Raw genomic sequence first — 21959 nt, 5'->3', positions numbered from 1 at the left:
ACAGCCATGGCGCTCCCAGAAGGCACAGAATGCTTCAGCTAACACCGCGGACCTTAACAATATGCACTCACGTTCTTCCAGTCAAGGGTCATTCTTGTATTAACTGGGGACAATCTGGACAGTATCTATTCAAAGATCATGTAATTTGTGAAGCATTCTGACTTAACACCCTCAGAAATAGATGTAACATACATGATATTCTTTAAAATAGAGTAACTAGCTCTTGCAGAGCAGACCCTCCAAAAGTGCATTTTTAAAAAGCACTAACATTTTTAATTAGTAAATTCACTGCAAGCTCTAATTCTTTAATTTGTTATAGCGAAACAGACCTCTGTCATATCAAGAGGTACTGACCTCAGAATTCTGTTTAAGGAATTTAGTAAGTGCTCCACATCACTATCTGTGCAGCTATACTAGAATTTTCGAGCACTTTTCTACAAAGTCCATACTTTCTTCTCCACTAAAAACACACTCTCTATACAATCTTCCAAAGTGGTAACAAGAAACTGAGAACTGAAGTACTTTTTTTGGAAAATTGTATCTGAATATAGCGTAAGGAATAGCTTACTGTTTTACAGGAGACCACTTAAAAATGGCCATACACGGTACAGACGTGAGGCAGTGCTCAAGTGTACCGTAAGCTGCTGCTGTGTGCTTCCATTCCTAGGTGTACATGTCCTCAAGCCTCTCTCAAGCTAAAGGAGACCTATTTAGCTGTTAAACCAGCATGTCCCCACCCCTTCTAGTTTCACAGATTTACGTTAACCTGATTGCCATGATAATGTCATACAGCTTTTGTTAGGTACCAGAACATTTCACAAGGATAATACTCCTCTTTGAGCACGAGTGTCCATTTCTCAACATTGCTTCCACATGTCCAACTCAGCAGTGTGTCAACAAACCCTCATATATTGGTACTCAAAAATAAGAGCTGAAAATCTCAACCAGTCATTTCCTGTTTCAGAACAATAAAGTTGTCCAAAACCTGTTTCTCCTTTCAATTGTCCACAAATTAGAAACCCACAAAGGCAAGTTTTCATCATGGCTTTTGACTGGCAAAATGTCTGTTATTTGCCAAAAGTTTCTTTTACAAACAAATTTAGTGTCATTAAATGCTATTCTTAAATAAGGAGTCACAAAATTGGCTTAAGATATGTAGGGTTAGTACTAAAATGCATGATACAGATAAAAATACAGTATGAAAATGAAATATGAAATTTGCTAAACCACGTAGGATATTTTTAATTATAAGGACCAGAGTTACTGTTAACTTTAGAACAGAACAGGTTGTTTCAGTGGGAAGTGGCCCACAAGGACCCCCCGGTCCGACCACCTGACCGCTCCAGGGCTGACCAAAAGGTGGTCCCTAAAGCACGTTGTCAAGGGCATTGCCCAAACGCCGCTCGAGCACTGACAGCCTGGGGCATCGACCGCCTCTCCAGGGAGCCCGGCCAGGGTTTGACCGCCCTCTCCGTAAAGAAACGCTTCCTGATATCGAGTCTGAGCCTCCCCTGACCACTTAATGAAATTGCTATCCACTAACCTGTTCTCTGATTTGAGCAACAGCAAACAACGAGGTAGACAATAACTCACATAAACTTATGGGTTGAAAAATATTTCATTGCTGGTATAGCAGATTAGTGGAAGGTGTTCCTGCCCAGGGCCGGGGGGGCGGAACTAGGTGATCTCTAAGGTCTCGTCTGACCCAAACCATTCTGTGATTCTATTTCAATCCTTCTTTTTGTTCCCTTCCTAGAGGACAGCATCATGAAGTGTAAAAGATGCCACAGAAATGGAAGTACAATGACAAATGAACCCTACAGTACAAGCACATCTGCCTTTACATGTTCCCAATAGGTGGCAACAGAATACCAAAAATACAGAGTAGTTTACAATTCTTTCTTCACCCACCAAGTAACGGAAGCCCCGTTACAAGTTCTTTCCATGAACTTGCACCAGCAATTTCATTCAAATGAATCATTGCATCTCAGCAACAGAAAATCTAAGGACAGTTAATGTCAAAAGCCAGAGAATTCACAAAACAGAAACAAAGCATTTATTAAAAAGCTAGGTGTATCGAAACAACTAACTGATGGCTTATGCTCCAAGCTTAGCTGAGGGAGTAAACTATTGCAAGCAGGAATTTACAGTAACAAAATGCTTCCGCACATTAAAGAAGAAATGTTAAGGATGAAAGAAAATTTTAGACTGATCTTTTTTGTTGTTGATTATCCACACCTTGGTCTTTAGCAGAATTTATTTACAAGACTGAATAAAGGGGTGAGCATTTTTAAACAGAGAGTTCAGTGGACAAACCCCAACTTTATCAGCAGTAGCAGGACCATACCAACTCCCTGATTCTTTAGTAGAAATCACAGGAGATCAGAGTTGTTCTTCCCTTGACGGTTACACGACTAGTTTGTTTCTGTGGCATAAAGCTATGCAAATCAAGTCTAAATAATGACTACTTACTTGCTTTCAAAACCAGCTAAGTCACGGTTCAAAGAAACTGTCTCTGTCGTAATCTCCACCTTTCTCACACTGCCAAAGAAGTCTGTTATCAGAACGTTTTGCGGGTCTCGCTGAAAGAGATCAGTTCGGTGCCCAGGTGTGGAAACGCACAAACTTTTTGGACAGACCTGAAACTGGAAACCAAGACAGACAGTCATATCCTGTCCCTCATTCATCAATAGTCCCCACATACACCTTCCAAAATGAAATTGCTATAAAAAGATAAATGCCTGACATAACTTGCATTAATTTCAGTACAAGCTCCACAGCTGAAAAAAATGAAGAAAAGGCATGAACACCTTGATTATGCATTTCAGAAAACCTTTATCCTCACGGTTATGCCGTTTTGAGTTTAGAAATGCTCCTGTGAAAGTCATCGATTACACCTAGGTGATGAAATGCACAAATGTATTTCTGAATATAGATGCAGCCATGCTGCTATAACCTTCCAAAAAGCACAAGCAGGTATAAATTCTTCATATTTACCAAAGGGAGGCAGGCAAGATCAAACAAGCCTTGATAAGTAGTTAATAGTAAAGGCTTCATAAAAAAAGCAAGAATTTACATTTTGATTGGAAAGAAAAAAAATCTCTTAGTCTTATTTCTAGTTTATAGCCTGTGAATTAATGCAGAATTACCATCGTCAAATATCAAAGGTGTTTTACGTATATTAAGTTCACAGAGACAACCTCTAAAACCCACCCATTAGCTATATACCTTACTGTTTATTTTACCTACGTATTTTGTCTGCATACCAGACCCACTATATCTAGCACACACTACAACACCTGGAAGACAAGAACAGCGCTAACAAATTGTTTTCAATGGACTCAATTCTGTATAAAGGCACATTTGCAGAAAATAAGCAGGTATAATAGCAGCAGATTTGTTGTAGCACTTAGAATATCTGACAAGACAGCATGCCTGTTAACCAACAAGACTGTTACATACCCAGCAGATATTCAAGGCAAAAATCAACGTGTTTTGGACACGATGCCTTTTTGCACAAGTCCTACCACACTCACCACAAAAGTCTCTGCTATTCCCCATCTGGACAGATTCCTTATTTCAAGGGATCATGTAACATACATAATGTAATACAATAAATAATAATAGTGTTGTATTTTCATTAATAATGCTACATCGCTTAGAGTGCCATGAAGTGCAGCCCAAGGCCTCACTCTCTCTAGCCTCCCTGACGAGCTCAGACAGTCGAGTTCATGTCTCAGTCCCTGGAAGGCACCCCACAACCAAACACCGCCCCACTAGGCACAGGAGCTGGACGCACATCCCTGCCAGAGAGGCGCCAGCTCTGCAGCGCTCCCGACAGTTGTACGAGCCAATTCGTCCATTCGACTGCCTCACGGGCAACCCACAGACCACCTGGTAACAGCGCAGGCTACGTGAGTCCTTGCACGTTCCAGCAACAAAGAACATTTAACAGAACAGGTTAATACACAGGACTACGACGGGTGCTCATCTTCCTTAATCTTAAGTTCTCCAAGTGATTTTCACAAACAGCTCCATCAGTCACGGGATCTACAGCTCATACACCTAATCACACCACAGGTCAGCTCTTGGAAGGACAAAAATCACAGGTCCTAACTAGCTCAATGCAGATGCAACCTCAGTTATCCCAGATGACAACTGACAGAACCTGCGGGTTTCAGTCCGTACTTCCTAGCAGAAATTCTGTGCTCAGCCTGACCCAAAACACACGGCCTTGCGTGGTCCTTCTCTTAGGACAACAGAGCCCTACATTTAACAGGTTTCCCAGAGAGGAAACAATGTACCTGGCTTTTCTTCATAGAGGACAGATTCTATCCTCCCTTCTGCTCCATTACAGCTTCTCTTTCATACCTTGCCTTTTTTGCCTAAGCCTGTAAGCACACGGCATTCGGCTGCTGGCCCAGAGAGACTTCACCTCGCTTCCACCTCTGCCTTAACTGCAGCAAACAAGCACACATCTCCACTGAGCTTGCTCTTAAGGATTCCCAGCCCTCTTGCTGGCAGAGCATCACACCGCTACAAAAGAAAAGAGGGGCAGATCAAATCTTTCTGTTATCCTCCCTGTGAAGTGAAAATGAGCTAGACTGATCAGCATCACACGTCCCATACAAAGCCACTTGACAATGCACAGAAACCCTCTTAAGTTTCAGTTTCACCAAAAGGCAACCAATTTTCTTCAACTCTGCTCCAGCTAAGGGCAGAAACATAAAAAAATGCTCTCTGAAGTAAGCTATAAAAGCTAAGTATTTGTTTTAATCCCATATTTGATGCATAAATCTACGCTGCAGCTATACCATCAAGTCTCTCTGACACTCTCTTGAGAGCCTGGAAATGTCCCAAAACAACTGCATCAGCACTGAAAGTGGGAAATTGACACCCCACGCGGTACTGCCAACCTGTCCCACCACAATTCACTACCGCAAGGAGTTGAGATGGATCTTGAACAAAAATGTGCAGTGGCACTGAGAAGACGACTTTGGTATTAAAAATCTGCCCACTCAGTACCAGCGCGAGCAAAGGAGGACTGCAAAGCAATTACACCACAGGAGACCAACCCTACTAACCGAGGTCTTGTGACAAAAAAAGAAAAGGCAAACACTGGCTAAATGAAACGCATTTGTTCCTGTGTCAATCTTCCCAATTTTTTTTCAGATAAGGTATTATTCAAATGAAGCAAAACAATTCCCTAAAACGTGAACTTTGTTATCTTGACTTTTCTTAACAACTTTTTAGCTATTTTATGACAAATGGTATCTCATTTAGAAATTTATTTGAATCTTATTTTAAAAGTTCAAATGTGTGACATTTCAATTTAGTTTTTACTCTTCTGGAATTGTGATGAAACCAAAAGTCAGTCATTTGCACAGCTTTATGCTATCCCTTAGCAACACAGATGGAGCAGGTGGGGAGTAGGTGGAGTGGATTATGAGAAAAGATGTCTCATTCTTTGCAGGAATGCAATATCCAAACCTTCGGTGGATGTGAAGAAGCTGTTTTAACAGCAGCTGGAGAAAAGAAGAGAGGCGATGGGACAGAAGCGGTGTAACAAATACACAGTACTTCTAAAAGAACAGACATTTCACGTATCAGAAGATCAAACAACTAAAATTCACTAATAATTTTAAAGGTAGTCAGTGAGGCACTTAATACATTACCCCAAGTTTGGAAAGCATTAATTTTTAAAAAAATCAGACTTGGACAAGCAGTAGGTCTTTGTTCTTAAACCAGCCAGTAAATTCCAGCACCAAAGTATCCCCCGCAACTGCTGGCAAATAAACGGGCTTATATCCTTACCATGGACTAATCACGGGTCATTTTGGAGCTCTTAGATGAAGCCCTGAAAAGCACCAACTCGAAATCAGGAGGTCACGTTTGCTGAAATACGTTCATATTAGCACCCAGTACGTGACTCTCACAAACCATGACGTATTTGGGTTCGTTCTCTTCCCTCCCCAGAGCAACAATAAACAGATGGACGTAACATAAGGTGACTTACACGGTGTAAGGACTTTACCAGTATGGGATAACTTGCTGCAGCTTTCCTGAGTATTTGGCATATCAGCAAAACCAAAAATGCAAGGGAGAATGCGTATCTTCTCCGAAGAGCTCAAAAGGTAAACTACTTGGCCAGCTAACAAGCTTTCTACACCTTTCACAACAACTGGATTAATATCTAGCTGGCTGGACCAGTTATACAACTTCCCAGATGGTGTCTTATACAGTAGAAACCACTGGTTTTTACGACTTTTTTTAACAGCAATTCATTTTCTCATTTACAGAAGAGTTCTAAAGTGCTGTTTGAATGAACTGGCTAGAAGAAGAGACTTGATCAATAAAGAACTTGCATATTCTTCTTTAACAAGGTTTACTTTAAAGTTATCTGTATTCCATGATCAGAAGGTAGTAAATTACAGGACAGAACCTCATTCCCATGGTAGTAAAAGAATGTTGAATCTTAGTCACTGAATCAATTCTGCATCAACATAAAATCCCTCAAGTGTGGGCTGTTTAGAGTGAATTCTACTACCCATCTAGCAGCCATGCTAACAGCATCCTCTGTAGACAGAACGCGGCATAAAGCTTTTGAGCAGCTGCTCCTTCCACAGGAATGAATCAAAGACAACACGTTCTGCTAGCGGTGTTCTTCGCACGCCAGGATTTACAGCTACGAGGCACCCAAGTATAACACACTACTGCAATGAAACTAGAGTTGGAACAGGTATAAAGGGTTAACGCAATAAAGAAAATATGGTTGCTTTTTATATCACCTCACCAGTGCATACATTCAACTGCTACGGAGGCATTCTCATAAATTTTGTCATCAGTTATCTGGTTGGGGTCTTTTTTCCTCCCGCCTCATACCTGAAAGCTACAATTAATATTTACCCAAGATATAATTAACTCCAAACACTGATGGATTTGGATGCATCTTGCTCTGCAATCTAAGCAGATACACAGAGAAATTAGTCTCTGCAGGCATTTGCGAGTCCACACTTAGAACTTTAACTGTTTAATCACCTTTGCAGAACAACTTCAATGACTGCCTTTCCACACCTGCTAAGTGCCTGCTAACCATTAAGATGATTTTAGAAGCTTCCGACTATCATTTTTCATGCACAAATACTTCATTCTACTGAAATGAATATTTAATTAATACTTTATTCATTTTTCAATGAAAAAAATCTGGCTAATTTTGTATAATTTTTTCAGTAGGCAGCAAACCACTTTCACACTGAGGACAGCCTTTGAAGTGTTATGCCATGACTACATTTCATAATGGCAAAAAGACCCTCTCTGCAAACCTGCTTCCGAAAGAAACAGCAGGGGAACAAAAAAGCATTTGGAGAACCCTACAGACAAAAAAATTAGTTTTGAAACTGTTAAAGTCATTAGCATATTCATGAAAGTTGAGTGTTCTACTTACTAGGTCATTCATATTGGTCTGACTGGCTGGATGAATTTCTTCCAAGAACTCTAGCACATAGAATGTGTATCTGTCCATAAGATGAACGCCAATCCCAAGATCGGGTTGATGCTTAAAAACAACACACAGCAGTTACTGGGTAGTTGCAGGAGAGAACTCAGTATTTAGGAGAGGGAACAGAATGTAATAGCGGGTTACAAAAGCTAAGCATAATGGGGTTTTGTTCTCACGCAAATTACGCAAATAAAATGACCAGCTGTGAAGAAATGTATTGCTGACAAGCTGAATAATGCAGTTTATCTTCATTTTTCTGTATTACATCCTGGTCATCTCCATGTTTGCCAAAAAGCAGGGAAGCCCTTCTTCTTAATGGTTCCGTACAGATTTGTGGGCTGCCCCAAGCTGCTTTGGACTTGGAAAACAGGGCCGGGAGGGACAGCGTATCCTACAGCACTGTGCGGGTTCAGGTAATCCTGCCCTGCTGGGTGTGGTCGGGCTAGGATCTCCCTCCTGTCACTCCTTCTGAAATTCAGCTGTGATGTAATTACAGCAGGTGACAGGTAGTGGGTATTTTTTTTGTATATCAAGTGTAAGAAGTCCTAGATTAAATATTCCCCACACGTCTCTCAGCAGTCTTCCCATAACATTTCTTCCTATCCTAGGCAACACATAAATTGGCCAGCAAGCACTGAAATCCATCATTAGCCTGCTTCTTTGGGACAGTGCACAAAAACAAGCAGGAAAAGTACAGCCACAAGTTTTGCCAAAACCACACTGTGTAACTAAATACCTTACACATTCAGCAATTACAAGGGAAATTTTTAGTTAAAAGTCAACAAGACCTGTGCTTTTAACTCGGGCATTCTGAAAACTGTCTTCAGGATCACAACAATCTACTTACTGATAAAGAATCTTCTCCCACTTGGCTGCTAGCCAAGGCAATTATATTGGGTGAATAAAATCGCTCATACATGGATGCTCCTTGACAAGTATCAATAATAAACAACAATTCGTTGTACCTGAAAGAAATGAGACATCCTGCTTACCCAGCGCTCTTTACACAACACACACACACTCTGCTTTTTAGCGGCCAGGACCGCTGCTAGGAACCCAAGGAACTGATGCAAGATGCAAGTTTAGTCAAAGCAACGCATCTGAGCAGCTGTAACTGCAGGAAGCCGAAAATAAAAATCAAAGCTCTTCTTTCTGAATGCAAACTTTCATGCAATTTTATGGACAACAGACAGCATCACTGCTGAAGGTAAGCAAGGTCTACCGGTAAGACTTCATGCACACTCATGAAATGCAGCATTTAACCTCTAAATAATGCTTTTTTCTTACCTTCTTTTCTGCCACATTTGTTCAAAGGCATCAGCAAGTTCTACATTTGTGATTTCTTCAGAATCTTGAAATTTTAGGAAACCATTTCCACCATGGCCTGACAGAAAAACCAGAAGTTAGGCAAGTGTGTAGGTTAAAGGAAGATGTTCAGCACAGCTGACTATTTAAAAAAAAAAAAAAAAAAAAAAAAGGCAAGCACAATGCTCTTTCCCCAAACAGAATCCAGCAAAAGAAAGTATTAGTAGAGCAAGAACAGTACACATACATTGTCTAAACTGGAAACTATATTCACCAAGGACTGCCTTACAGCTCTTGTTCACCCTTTCGGTTGTTTGGACTCCTGATGGGATTTCATGCTCTCAAACAGGCTCAGCCAACTGAACAACGAGCATCGATAAATTGTATGCAGAAACCTGTATTTACCTGTCATATATATTAGAATATTGCTTCTGTCATCAGAAAGAAGACGTTTAGATCGCGGCGTGCTTGGTGGGATTCTTCCCGTTAACACACGCAAGAAGTTTTCGACGGTCACCTGTGAGCAGAAGCAGGAAGAAATTTTCTCAAGAGAACAATACCAACAGCTCTAAGGTGAGTTACATAAACCAGATAATGAACACTGAAACACGCAGTGTATCTAACCAAACGTAAGGCTGCACGGTATAAACTGCACGAAGATACCTTCTGTTTAACGCCCTACTGCGGGCTCACAACTGCACAGTACTTTTTACTCCAGCGCACTAACGTCAGCCTGCTGCTTTATTACATCCAGTAAGTCTACTGCCATTGTGATTTCCAAATACGCTTTCACTGCTCTGAAAACCTGTCAGCATGCAGCTTTGTTCTGCCAAAGCTGCTCACGTACTCACAAAACGCTCCAACATTACTGTGTTCCTACAGAAAAACAGTTTAAATTCCCTCTGCAACTCAGGAAAGGAAAAACGGTATCAACTTCAACCACTTAAGTCTTTGAGTGATCAGGTAAGACCCATCTGGACAGTGATTTTAAAACATCCTATAAATCCCCACTTCCTCTTCATGAAGATGTACACAGCTCAAATGCTAGCAACAAATCCATACTCAGCACCAAACATGACAAAAAGAACATATCTCTGTTTCAGTCTTGTCTCTTCACTTCTTTATACAGTGCTCCAGAGAAATAAAACATCTACTGTACACTTAAATATGCTCCTATAAACCTTTAGCGATGACTATGTAGCACTATTAAACCATGAACTTGTCCAATTTAAGATCAACTGGTAAAGACACTGTCTGTTTGAAGAAATATTGCACAAAACTGAAAAGGTGACAGAACACAAATCTATATATAGTCATCGCTTTCCAGTAATGATTAGGCTACAGCTTTTGTTTTATTCTGATAAAAGCATATGCTTAGGATTAGACATTTAAGTAGGTCTCCCTAATAAACCTTTCACTCGCACGCGAAAAGTTTCACAGTGGTGTTCAGTGCTTCCAAAGAAGAGAAATTTCAGTAATATGTATAACATTAAGTAATAATAGGACTAATAAAATTCCTAGCACATACAAGGAGTTACATATATTCTTTTAACTGTGGAGATTCCATTATCTAAACCAGATGATACACAACATGTTTCTACTATAATAAACTGCAAATACAAAACCAAGCGTCAAGGGGCGGAGGTGTGTGTGTCCCAAATCTACCAGCTGATAATAAAGGCCCATCCCAAACCCAGTAAGGTGAACAGAAAGACTTCTTCGGACTTTACAGACGTTGTATAAATCTTTAAATCAACATTAAAAACAAAGACCCAGTGATTTAATCAAAGTGCAGTCACCTCATAGCTTCTGTAATCCACTTCCACATCGTCTCCATAGACATTTAGCTCCATGTTTTTATGACTAAACACAGTAGCTGGTTTGGGATTTCTGGGATTACACGCCATATCATCTGCCAGCATCAGGACAATGTGACTACAGAAAAGAAGACAAAAACATTTCAGCCATTCTACTTTCAGGTAACACTCAAACAGAAATTAGAAGAACACTGTCCCGCGATTACAACAATAGCTTATAACATTAAGAAGATTCCTGGACTTGTAAGTGAAACTGCTTAGTTATACCCTATTTCCTTATGGACATCCTCACTCTTATAAAGGTACCACACACGGAAATGCAGTTAGCTTTTATGTATGTACAGGATTAAGTTGGCCAAAGATGAGCACAAGAGCAATCAACATTTGCAGCTTCACGATACACACTTGCCTGGACCCAGGCTGGCAAAACTCTGTGTATAAAATCTGGAGATTTTTATGGGGTACTAAATCATTTCCTGCAGCTCCACGGCAGAAACACCAGCCTGTTTGCACCTTCTCAGGCAGATCAATTAAAAACATTGTGATAATTTTTTATTAAGTTTGAGAAGCTCCTGAACATTTCTCAAAACATTATACTACATCTGATATGCTACTCTATGATTACTTGTGTTAAAGGATTTTCCTGGAGAACACAAGAGTGCTGACACCAGACATTCTGCCTTCTTCGTAGTACCAAGAAAAAACAAACAACCCAGCATTTCATAGTACCAAGATAAAAAACCCAGCACGTTATAAAGCTGTTCCAACCTGAATGCAGCCAAAGACTCACATTTCACCTGGCAGGGTCTGTTTTGGGTCAAAATATGAAACAATAAGTAGTCACTGGAGACTGTTAGCTCTAGGAAGAGTGTGCCAGAGATGTCTGGAACAAGGTGAAGTCAGGCCTTTCCTTGGATAACCCTGCCTGGGATCTAGTTTCTCCTGGACTGTGATCTTTGTGTTCTCCCAACAATGCTTACAAAAGGAAAGCTCTGTGTCCTGCTGCAGTGGGTTTGTGTCTGACGGGGTTTTGGAAGCAGGGCAGGGGGCTATGCAGGTGGCTCCTGTAAGAGGCTTCTAGAAGCTGACCGAGCTCCAATTCAGACCAGTCTCTGGCCAAGGCCAGGCCAAGCAGCACCTCTGCGAACAACCCTGTGTAAAAGAGGAAAAAGTGCTGGGGAAGGTCTTTGTGAGCGGAGGAGAGGAGGGGGACATGAGACACAGCCCTGCCAGCACCCAGGTCAGTGAGGAAGGAGCGGGGGGCTGTGCCAGAGCAGAGGTTCCCCTGCAGCCCTTGGAGCCCAGCGGTGGCCCAGCCATGGCCCTGCAGCCCACGGAGGGCCCCAGCCCAGAGCAGGCCGTGGCTCCGAGGCAGCCCACGCTGGAGCAGCCCGTCGGTGCAAGAGCGGCAGCCCCGGGAGGGACCCGCAGCCCCGCGGGAAGGACTCGTGCTGGGGAAGGACTGTCTCCTGCTGGGGGGAGGAGGCAGCAGAGCTGAGCCCAGGAAGAAGGTAGGGCTGGGGGAGAAGGTGTTTTTAAGACCTGGTTGTATTTCTCATTATCCTTGGTGGTCTAAATTAAATTGATGTTGTTTTCCCCAAGTTGAGTCTGTCTTTGCCCGCGCCCACAGCTGGTGAGTGAGCCCTCCCTGTCCTGGGTCTCAACCCTCAGGCCTTCTGGTTGTATTTTCTTCTCCCCACCCCTCAGGGGACGGGGTAGGGGTGAGTGAGCGGCTGCAGGTGCTTTGCTGCTGGCTGGGCGGGCTCAAACCATCACACCTGCAAATAATGCTGCTAATTCAGACTCTCAGGCACACAGCTACAAATTAAACCATGTCCTGCCATTTATACACCATTCTTGTGCTTGTCTTCGTTCACTGATACATCTGCATGAGCACTTTAGAACTGATAGGGTCCACACTGCACAAAAAAAAGAAAAGGAAAAAAAATAGATAGAAATGCTGTCCAAAATAACAAACATAAACCCTTAAAAATAAAGTAAATTATTTCAATGGGAATAAAGTGCTGGCATAAATATGAAGCTGTAATGAGAAAAGCCAGAGCAGGACAACTACAGAAGGGAAATATTTTTTTGCCCCACGTGCACAGCAGCACAAAACTATTTTTATAGCAGAGTATCATTAAAAGGGAATGAGTTAGAAGGAAGTGTTGTATATACACCTCGCAGATTTACTGAGACAGTCAGGTGTACACCCATTTTTCTTGTTACGCTCAGGAAAGAATATTCCAGACTAAGGCATCACTAGGTCTACAGTTTAGCACTGTATTTTTGCTAGGAACATGTCTCCTAACAAAAAGAACTAATAACCACACACACTCAGTAAAAGGTCCTGCATCGCAGTAGTACAGACAGGTGAGCACAAAGTCATCTTACCAGACAAATACATTAATGCTATTTTCATCAAGTAAAACTGTCTCTGTTTATCCCATACCCGGGGCTAAACTCCAACAGTCCCTCCATCACCCAACAGCCCCTCACCAGTCAGGGAGGGGGATCAGGAACAGGAGAGCAGACCCGAGGGTGGAAGTGAGAACAGATCGAGTGAAACACCCCCAACCCCCCCGAGACACCCCCAGTTACCCTCACCCAGATGAACACCCAGCCATCACACCCCCCAGGAGAGCAGTCCTCGGGAGGAGCCAGAGCAGGAGGAACCCCAGCAGGAGCCCCCAGGAGCCCCCTCCCCTCAGCCAATCTCCCCCCTTTCTCCTGCCCCTGCTGACGGGCTGGGCTGCCCCTGGAGCTACCCCAGGGCACTGCCCTGGCTGGCTGGAGCTGCTGGGGGGCTGCCCGGCGCGGGGGGCTGGGGGGCTGCCCCAGCTGAACCAGGACAAAAATGTATACCACATAATGATTCCTGGAATCAACAGGAATTTCTGGATTCATTTTGGCTTTGTTTTATTTTGTCAAACTACTTTTAGGAATTGGAGCATTGTGCCCGCACCACAACAAAGCAGAACAACTTACAGTTAGAAAACCACAAATCGTTTTCCTAATGACTTCTGCCATTGGAGCACAAATCTATTTGAACCACCAAACTGATACAGTTCCATTCAAAATGAGGCCATACACAAACAGCTCCAAAGGACCATCCCAAGAATCATGATGTTTATTTTTAAGATGAGATTTTGGGGTGGGTTTTTTTTAATCTTACCAATATTTTGAATGAAGTTTTGCAGCAAAGAAAGAAAAACAGGTAGTGGAAGAAGTTTGTCTAAGGAAGAAATCCACTCAAATGCTTTTAAAAATTGCTGCAAATGGGATAAAATAGGTGTGCGCTCTCTCTCTCTAGGTCTTCTCCACTCCAAAGTCTTATTCTTGACCTTAGTCTAAAGCATTGCTGGCTTTTTTGAGATGAATCTCCAGATCCATGGGTATGGATAAGAAATGGATCAGGGTACTGAACCACAGAAATCTCCCTCCATGCTGTAGTTTTTGCAGTATTTCAAAAACTGCCACCTATTTTGACCTTAATGGTGAAGATGGATGGATTCAGAGAAGATGAAAGTTCTCAGGTAAGGGCAGAACTAGTGAAAGAATTTCTAAGGTAGTGCCTAGGGTGCCTATGCTTCAAAGGCCATACAGGAGAGAAGATAGATGCTTCTCAGTGAGATGTGCAAAAAAAATATGCTGTATTTCTGTGGCTTTCAGCCCACAGTGCTTAGACAGTACATTCCCTTGGATTTATAGCCCCCAAATGCTTTCCAAAATTAGCTTTCAACATCCCCTCTTTCAAAACCCAAGAAGTCACTCTTCTTTTTCAAAATAAACACAGAAAACAGGGTGCTGCTGCCATTGCATTCACAGCTGAGTGGAAGCTAAGTGAGGACTCCAGATACTACAGCTTTGGACTTGGACATAAAAAGGCCATACAAATTAATCCATCAGAATATGCATTTTGCAACGATGAAGCGGGCCATGCTTCTTTAGGAGACATGCTGGGGAAACCACCAGTCCTCTAACCTAACATGAAAAATCAGGACTACCAGGATTTCCATAGGAGCCCACATATATACATACAGCCTATGATTCAACGGATGTCAGCGCCTACAGTTCACTGCCACAGCTCTGTTACAAGCAGACTGCATTCCAAAACAGCTGGACGGAACAGTGCCAATACCCCTAGAACTTCCAGCAGAAACACAACTAAAAGACTTCAGAACAGTTTGTTCACCTAGTTCTGTTGTCAAAGAAGGGATACTATTTGAACCACTGTGACGCTGCTAGAGAAGCACAAGTTGTATGGACAAAGCTTATGGTTTCTCAAAAACATCATGCAAAATGGATGTGTCAAGGCTACTTTTCAACATGTAGGAGCTGCTTTGTTCAGTGCCTTTGGTTTAGAGACGCTTAGTGCGGGAGCAGATGAGGAAGTCTTAACATTTCAGTACAGTTGGGGTTACCAACATCTCCAATCTGAGGGAAAGGGAGGTACAGCAAAAGCTGTATCTCAGAGTAGTACTGTCACTGCGGAAGGCATTTGTCAACTTTCACGTCACGCTTTCACAAATTTACTAAGTGGTACATCTTAGTGGCCAGATAGCTCCTCTGGTTTTTAACCTAATTAGCCTATTCCAACTGGAAGCTTTATGATACAACTTGTTGCTTTCCATTTGAACAACATTGCTGCACTTTTCAACACACTAATGTGATCACATCCTTCCTTTTTACTTTTAGCCAGTTGAACTGGGAAGAGAAATGATTTTTATACCGCTTCAGGCAACAGAACTGTAATAGCACATCTGCAAGGAACTGTATCCACAGAGATTCCCTCACCTATCAGGAATGCCCAGTCTCTTGACACTTCTGTATACTGAAAGAGTATTTGCCACATGACGGTAATTGAACCAGAATCGAGATGTACACACCTTGGAAAAAAAAAAAAAGCATATTAAATAGCGTGAAAGATGCAATATGCCAGGCCAGTTTGTATCAGAAGACCATGATCACAAGACTATCAACAAACTAGTAACAAATCAAGAAAGAACATAGCAACACCAAGAAACTCGTGATATAACCTGTATAAACCTTTGCTGTACCAAAGCAACACATACTGATAATAAAAGTTGAAAAAATGTTCTTAACGTACTGACTCATAAAAAAAATTGTCATAAAACCCAACTAAGTATAGAAAGTGGCACTTTAGGGAATAATTCAGCAATAGTAAGTGGGTAAGCGAAATGTTTTCATTTGCTTTCTCCGTATCAAATGTGAGAAAAACCAAAGGAAGAGTTTTCATCTCAATAGCAAACCCATTCTGGGAGCATTCTTGCACAAAGGCATAAGTGAATTCATGCAGAAGCCACAAACAGGGGAAAATACACTGAGGACGTTCGCATTTAAGGAGTCAAACACAATGAAGTAAGAGCCAAGCGAGCTCTAATCAAAATCTGAATACAAATTCTCATACATCTCAAAGGGGTTCAGGCTCTACTGCTATAATATGCGAAGAGCTGGGGATCAGCCATTCCTGTACTTTAACTACTCCCTAGGTCAGATATTTAATCTGTCCTCAAAAACTTCAAACCAATGAGATTTCAAAAACAATCAGAGGCAACCTGCTGTAGGTCCTCACCAGCCTTATCACTGTCCTTGCACAACTTCAGTCCACTACTTCTTGTTTATTCCACACCAAGGACACCTTTGCAGACATTTCCTTCACTTTTACAAGTCTTTCAAACAGACAAAGGAAGAGGCATTTTGGAAGAGGTGACTCTAAACCCACAAAAATAGAGAAGCAGGAACAAGCATTTAAGGTTTTTAATTTTTCAGCTTTAAATGTACACCTCTAATTTAAATAGAAACACCTTTAAGTTACACTATATAACATCTTTTTCTCTAGCCTTCTCATAAAAAGAAATTAGTAGCTTAAATAATGATAAAAATTCAGCCTGAAAGGATCCCCTCTGTGTCTCAATCATCCCATCAGTTTGGAATTTCAAAAAAGCCCACAGGAATCAGTCCATGAGAACATGTGCCTTTCAGCAAGATCTAAAGCTCTGAAAACTAACTATGGCTGATCCAGCGGTGACACTTCGAGGTATCACCATCCGCCCCTTTCCTCCACCACCTCCCCTTACAACACCGTGGAAAAGGTGTCTGTGCTTTAGACACAGCTGTTCACACTGCAGCACAGTAACTCAAACTGCAGACAAGGTGGGACTGCGGTATGATCCACAGCTTGAAGCACCTGACAGCAGTAAAACCCTCCCTATTTTTCTGCTTAAAAAAAGCAGCAATTGTTATAAAGCTTGATCATAAATTACTGAAAAAAATATAACCAGCAGAGAATCTGTTGAGGACAGAAAGTATAGCTCCTTGGACCTAATTATCCCACCTTCTTTGTGTGTTTTTATGGGTATTAATAAAAGCACACATTTGTTAATAGTACTAAAGTAGTACTGGATGTTAAATAGTATGTTGTAAAATAGAGAAGCTATTCCTTCTAATCCAATTAATTACTGTTAACTTTCCTTTTATATTGCTCAATTTTAGTATCTGGAAAACAAACAGCTGCTACTGAGTAATTACAATAGTGTTCTGAAACAAATTAGTCATTAAGACCCGAATTGTGATTAAGAACCAATTGTGCAGCATGACTCAAAGCTAATAAAAGACTTGTGGCAAAGAAAAAAATAGGATAAGAACAGTTGATCTAAATGTTATGTTGCCTGAATTTATTTTATTCTAAGCCTGTTATCACAAGTTAACACAGTAAGAATAGAAATCAGAAATAAATTGTACCTCTCTCGTCAAAGAGATATACTGCTCTGACACCAGAATTACACTTCTGTTCAGTATGATGTACGGTAATTTAACTCTTTTAATGCTGTCAGATCTGTTATTTTATGAATCTTGCCATGCAGCTAGATGTTTTGGACGCTTGAAATACAGTCATACTGAAAAGATAATTTTATTACAGTGTAATAAATTTGCAGGCAGGCACAATTTCAAATTTATTCATTTACAAGTCTTTCTCTTTCCATTTCTTTCAAATGAACAGAATTCTTCAATGAACTGAGTTGCAATTATGGGTCCTGATGAAAAACTGTCAACTTTATTGGAAGAAAACAACCTGGACCACACTTACCAAAACCGCCCAGTTATTTGTATGTCCACTTCTAAAGAACTGTTCTGCTTGATCCTGAAAGACAAAGAAAATAGATGTTATTCAGCAACAAGAAAGAAATGACCGCTCATATTTTTGTTGTTTCCACAAAACACAGTGTTCAATGCATCTGTTTACCACACTTCAACACTGAACAAACCTTACAAGAGCTTCAGGAGCCATAGTTTTTCTTCTCCAGTTTTGCACATTTCATGCAAGTTAATTGGTTCAAACCCTTCCCTGAAACTTGCTAACTAAAAAAGGAGGAAGAGCTATTAGTCACTTGCAGCTTAGTTAAAACAAAAAGCCCACACATCTCTACTCCAAAGGACACACTAAGAACAAAATAAAACGATTTACTGACTTCCAGGTTCTTTCTTAATGAGAAAAGGGGCTTGGATTCATTTCTATTTTCATTGTTCCTCTCATCTTTTCAAAAGCCAGTAAGTGAATCTGCAATTTTAACCCTTTTAAATCCAAGGTGGTTACATTTACCTTTCAAAATAAGGAGCTAAGACAACAACCTTCTCTACAACCTGTGTTATCCACAGTTCCCTTTTCTTCAACAGATAGCACAAATCAGGACACAGAAAGGGGTAAGACTTCCCAGAGGTAAGGGAACGAGTCTGTCACAGGTCAAGAATCCAGACTTGCTGATTCTTAATCAGACTGTTGGCTCTCTGAGGGGTACCGAGCCGGCGCCTGCGGTCTCACACAAACCGCACAGTAATAGAAAAGGTGTTTGTTAAAAGATATGTAAAGCATACTGTACTTCAAGCACCAAACAATCTGCAGTTTAATTAGTAATCCAAAGACTCTAAAAATATTTCTGGTTTTGTCCTATTTGTCATTAATTTCGAGTACAACCATTTGTCAATAAGGCAGAACTGAAAGGCAAACACCACTCCAGACGCAGCGTGGGCACCGCGCAAGCAGCACCGGTACTGACACACGAACGACTCCCACCTGAAGCAAACGCCAGCTCCTCCCGGGAGTGCCAATGCCCCGCACCTGCGAGGGGGGCTGGCGGCCCGCAGGCGCCCCGGCGAGCCCGGGCTGCCCGGCCGCCCGCCACAGCGCCCGGCGCCGCCCGGGGCTGGAACCCAGACAACCTTCGCACCCAGCCGCGGGGAACCAGAGCGTCCGGGCTGGAGGAGAACCCGGAGATCTCCCGGTTCCAGCCCCGGCCGCGGGCGCCCTCCGCTAGCCCCGGCTGCTCGGCCGGCGGCGCTCCGCTCCGGGAACACACGGCACCGGCCCTGGAAGCTGCGCGGCGCGGCCGCAGAGCAACCGAGCGTCAGGAACACGCAAACGTATTAAAGCACCGATTTGTTTGGTTTTTAACTTTGAACAGTTTAAACAGGTTACAGGGGCCGGACAGGCCCCGCAGTTCCCGCGGCGCACCGCGTTACAGCCGGCACAACACGGCTCCCCGCGGGCAGGCGCCGCCGGGGCCGAGACGGGGGAACCAGCGGCGCAGAGCCCGCGGGGCGGCCCGCCGCCGCCGCCCGCCCTCTCTCTCGCTCTCTCTCCCCTCCGTACCTGGACGCCGCTGGCGAGCGCTGCGCCGCAGCACCCCAGGAGCAGGGCAGCGGCGGGCACGACGGCCGCCATCTTAGCCTGCCGGAAGGGGGGAAGCTGGCGCTGCGCATGCTCCGTGCCGCCGCCTCAGCCCCTCGCCCTTCCCGCCGCCGGTGCCGTCCCTCGGCCCCGCCGTGAAGGCGCGGACCGGAGTCGTGCGATCATCAGCTGGAAAACACCTCTGAGTTCATCGAGTCCAGCCGTCAACCCCGCGCCACCGTGCCCACTGAACCACGTCCCGAAGCGCTACATTCACACGTTTTGTGAACCCCCCCAGGGACGGTGACTCCACCACTGCCCTGGGCAGCCTGTTCCGATGCTTGACCACTCTTTGAGTAAAAAAATTCTTCCTAATGTCCAACCTAAACCTCCCCTGGCACAGTCTGAGGCCATTTCCTCTCCTCCTGTCGCTTGTTCCTTGGGAGAAGAGACCGACCCCACCTCACTACAGCCTCCCCTGGGGTAGTTGTAGAGAGCAAATTCGACTTCTACCGAGCCGAGGCCGTAACAGCAGCAGATCCACCGCTGCCGTGAGCACGCCCGTTCGCTGGGGCTCTGTTGTGAGGTGCAGCGCGCCCTGCCCTGCCCTCGTCCATCCCTTGGGCAGGCCCGGCTGGCCACCAAGAACCCTGCGGCCTCGCACCTCGCCTTTGGCGTGGGAGGCCCCTGGGGATGTAACAACGGCCGCTTCTCAGCCGCCCACCAAAAACGCGCTCGAACGGCTGGGCTTTGTAAGCGCTCCCACGAGGGCAGGGGGCACGGCAGGCTGCGGGCCGAGGGGCAAGCTGTGGGCCGAGGGCGGCCTCAGGGCAGAGCTGCCCTGGAGAGCAAAGGGAGAGCTGGGGAGAGGGACCACCTTTGGTGGGGAGGAGAGGGGGTCTGGAAGTAGATCTGTTATCAAGGTGCCTTCCTGTGGCTTCGCCTCTGGTGCATACATCCCTGGGAGATGATGAATCATCAGATTCTTATTTCATCTATTGAACCACTTGGCATGATTCTTTTATTTCCACTAACTCATCCTGTCACCACTTTTGTTCAACTGCCTGATGCCTTCCACCAGCAAAGATTCACAATCTGCCCTGACCCATGGAAGCTATTTCCTGCCCTGCGTACTTGTCACCAGTAATGACTTTCTCAGACAGGAGCATATTTCCATGTATTGATGTTGGAATTCCAATAACCCTGTTTGCTGTTTGGAAGCATCACTGGTTTCCTCAATAAAAGTAATCGCCTGTAATTAGATCGCCTTTTCTCTTTGTGCCTAAAGCCAATGAACTCACTCCCTTTTGAAGACCATAGCCACTGGCTGCTGTTGTGCATGGACATGTCTCCCACGTGAGCCTTTCATGAACCTCCTGAAAAGTGCTGTGGGTGTCTGTGCCCCTTGGTGCCTGCTTGTCAGCCGCACTTGCTCCAGAAAGCTAAATGAATTTAAGACTAGGGCCAAGCTTAAGCTTTTTCCTTGACCTTTCAAATGCTTCCACTTAGGTCTCTGATCATTCTCAGACGAGTTCAAGATCTGTCAGTAATTCTAAAGGATGGGCAGCTACCTTTCAGAGCGTGTGTAAACTGCTGAGCTGATTTCATGCGCTTTGACTTGGATAGCTCCTCATTACCTTTCAGCTCCCACGTGGAGTTGGTCAGAAAACATGTGACAGAAGGACCCAACCTTTGACTGAACTTTCTATTAAGCTTAGTTCTTTGGCCTTTGCATTTATTACAAATATTCACCCTTTGGTATCAAGCATTTTGGCCAACAGCTTTTCCCATAGAATAATATCATCAGCTGTATCCTGATGGTGCATCTTTGAACCAGGCATAAGACCTGATGTTCATACTGAATGGAAAGTTAGGTCAAATGTTACCAAAAGGTAACTTCAGCTTACCAAGAAACATTCCTGACATGAGAAGTAATGAACATCTTTTCTTTGAATAAAACTTAAAAACAGCCCATTCACTCAAAAACTCCTGGACCTTCTGAAATGTGTATCATAGGTGACCTTAATTTGTCATTCTCTGAAATACCTGACTTTATAGTTTTAATAACAGTCTTTTAAGGACAATGTGTATGGTTTGCTACACAAGAAAAAAAAAAAAAAACTGACAAAATTTCTGTCATGTAGCATTGGGATGATGTAAACATAGGTTATCACCTACAGACTGTACGAGCAGACGCCTGCTACTTGTGCGGCACAATTAAGAAGTGTAGCAAATTTTCCTTACATGAAAATTCGCTTGTAAGGGATGAGACATTTGAAATACTAGGTTTCACCCACAGTCAGAGCAGTTCAAATGGACTTGTCCAGCCAATACTGCTGCTGTTTCTCATGGGTTACATGTAGTTGGTCCTGCAGTCTACAGGAAGATTTAGCCGGCTCTCGAGGTAAAAGCATAGCTGCAAGCTCGTCAGTCTTGTGTCACGTGCTGTCCGCTGCAGCGTGTGAGCAACGCTGGGATCAAGGTGTCGCTCTGATTGTAGGTGTCCAGGTCACACCGCTCCTTCCCACCCCAGGGCAGAGACGGCACCGAGTTAGGGCAAACTCCGTTCCGCAGGCTTACAGGAACGTTCCAAAAGACCTGCCGTTACTGCCTCTGGTGTGTATGCTGCGTAACACAGTGCGTAGTTTGC

At 43.4% G+C, this 21959-nt stretch overlaps 1 protein-coding gene across 1 annotated transcript in view; it reads right to left on the bottom strand.

The window, feature by feature from the left end:
- The window catches only part of PIGK (phosphatidylinositol glycan anchor biosynthesis class K), a 66221-nt gene extending 46858 nt beyond the window's left edge, over positions 1 to 19363 (bottom strand). Inside the window, exons 1-9 of the mRNA XM_086463069.1 lie at positions 19292 to 19363; positions 17732 to 17785; positions 15418 to 15509; positions 10603 to 10738; positions 9209 to 9320; positions 8786 to 8882; positions 8346 to 8463; positions 7445 to 7555; positions 2473 to 2645 (exon numbers count right to left, since the gene is read on the bottom strand). Coding sequence (XP_086319195.1) covers positions 2473 to 2645; positions 7445 to 7555; positions 8346 to 8463; positions 8786 to 8882; positions 9209 to 9320; positions 10603 to 10738; positions 15418 to 15509; positions 17732 to 17785; positions 19292 to 19363 — 965 coding nt within the window. The remainder of the gene's footprint in view (positions 1 to 2472; positions 2646 to 7444; positions 7556 to 8345; positions 8464 to 8785; positions 8883 to 9208; positions 9321 to 10602; positions 10739 to 15417; positions 15510 to 17731; positions 17786 to 19291) is intronic.
- Positions 19364 to 21959: the final 2596 nt, after the last annotated feature.

Source organism: Leptosomus discolor, chromosome 3, assembly GCF_034619465.1.
Source record: "Leptosomus discolor isolate bLepDis1 chromosome 3, bLepDis1.hap2, whole genome shotgun sequence".
Classification (NCBI taxonomy): domain Eukaryota; kingdom Metazoa; phylum Chordata; class Aves; order Leptosomiformes; family Leptosomidae; genus Leptosomus; species Leptosomus discolor.
Note: the sequence above shows the minus strand (reverse complement) of the source record. Positions and strands in the feature narration are given on the sequence as shown.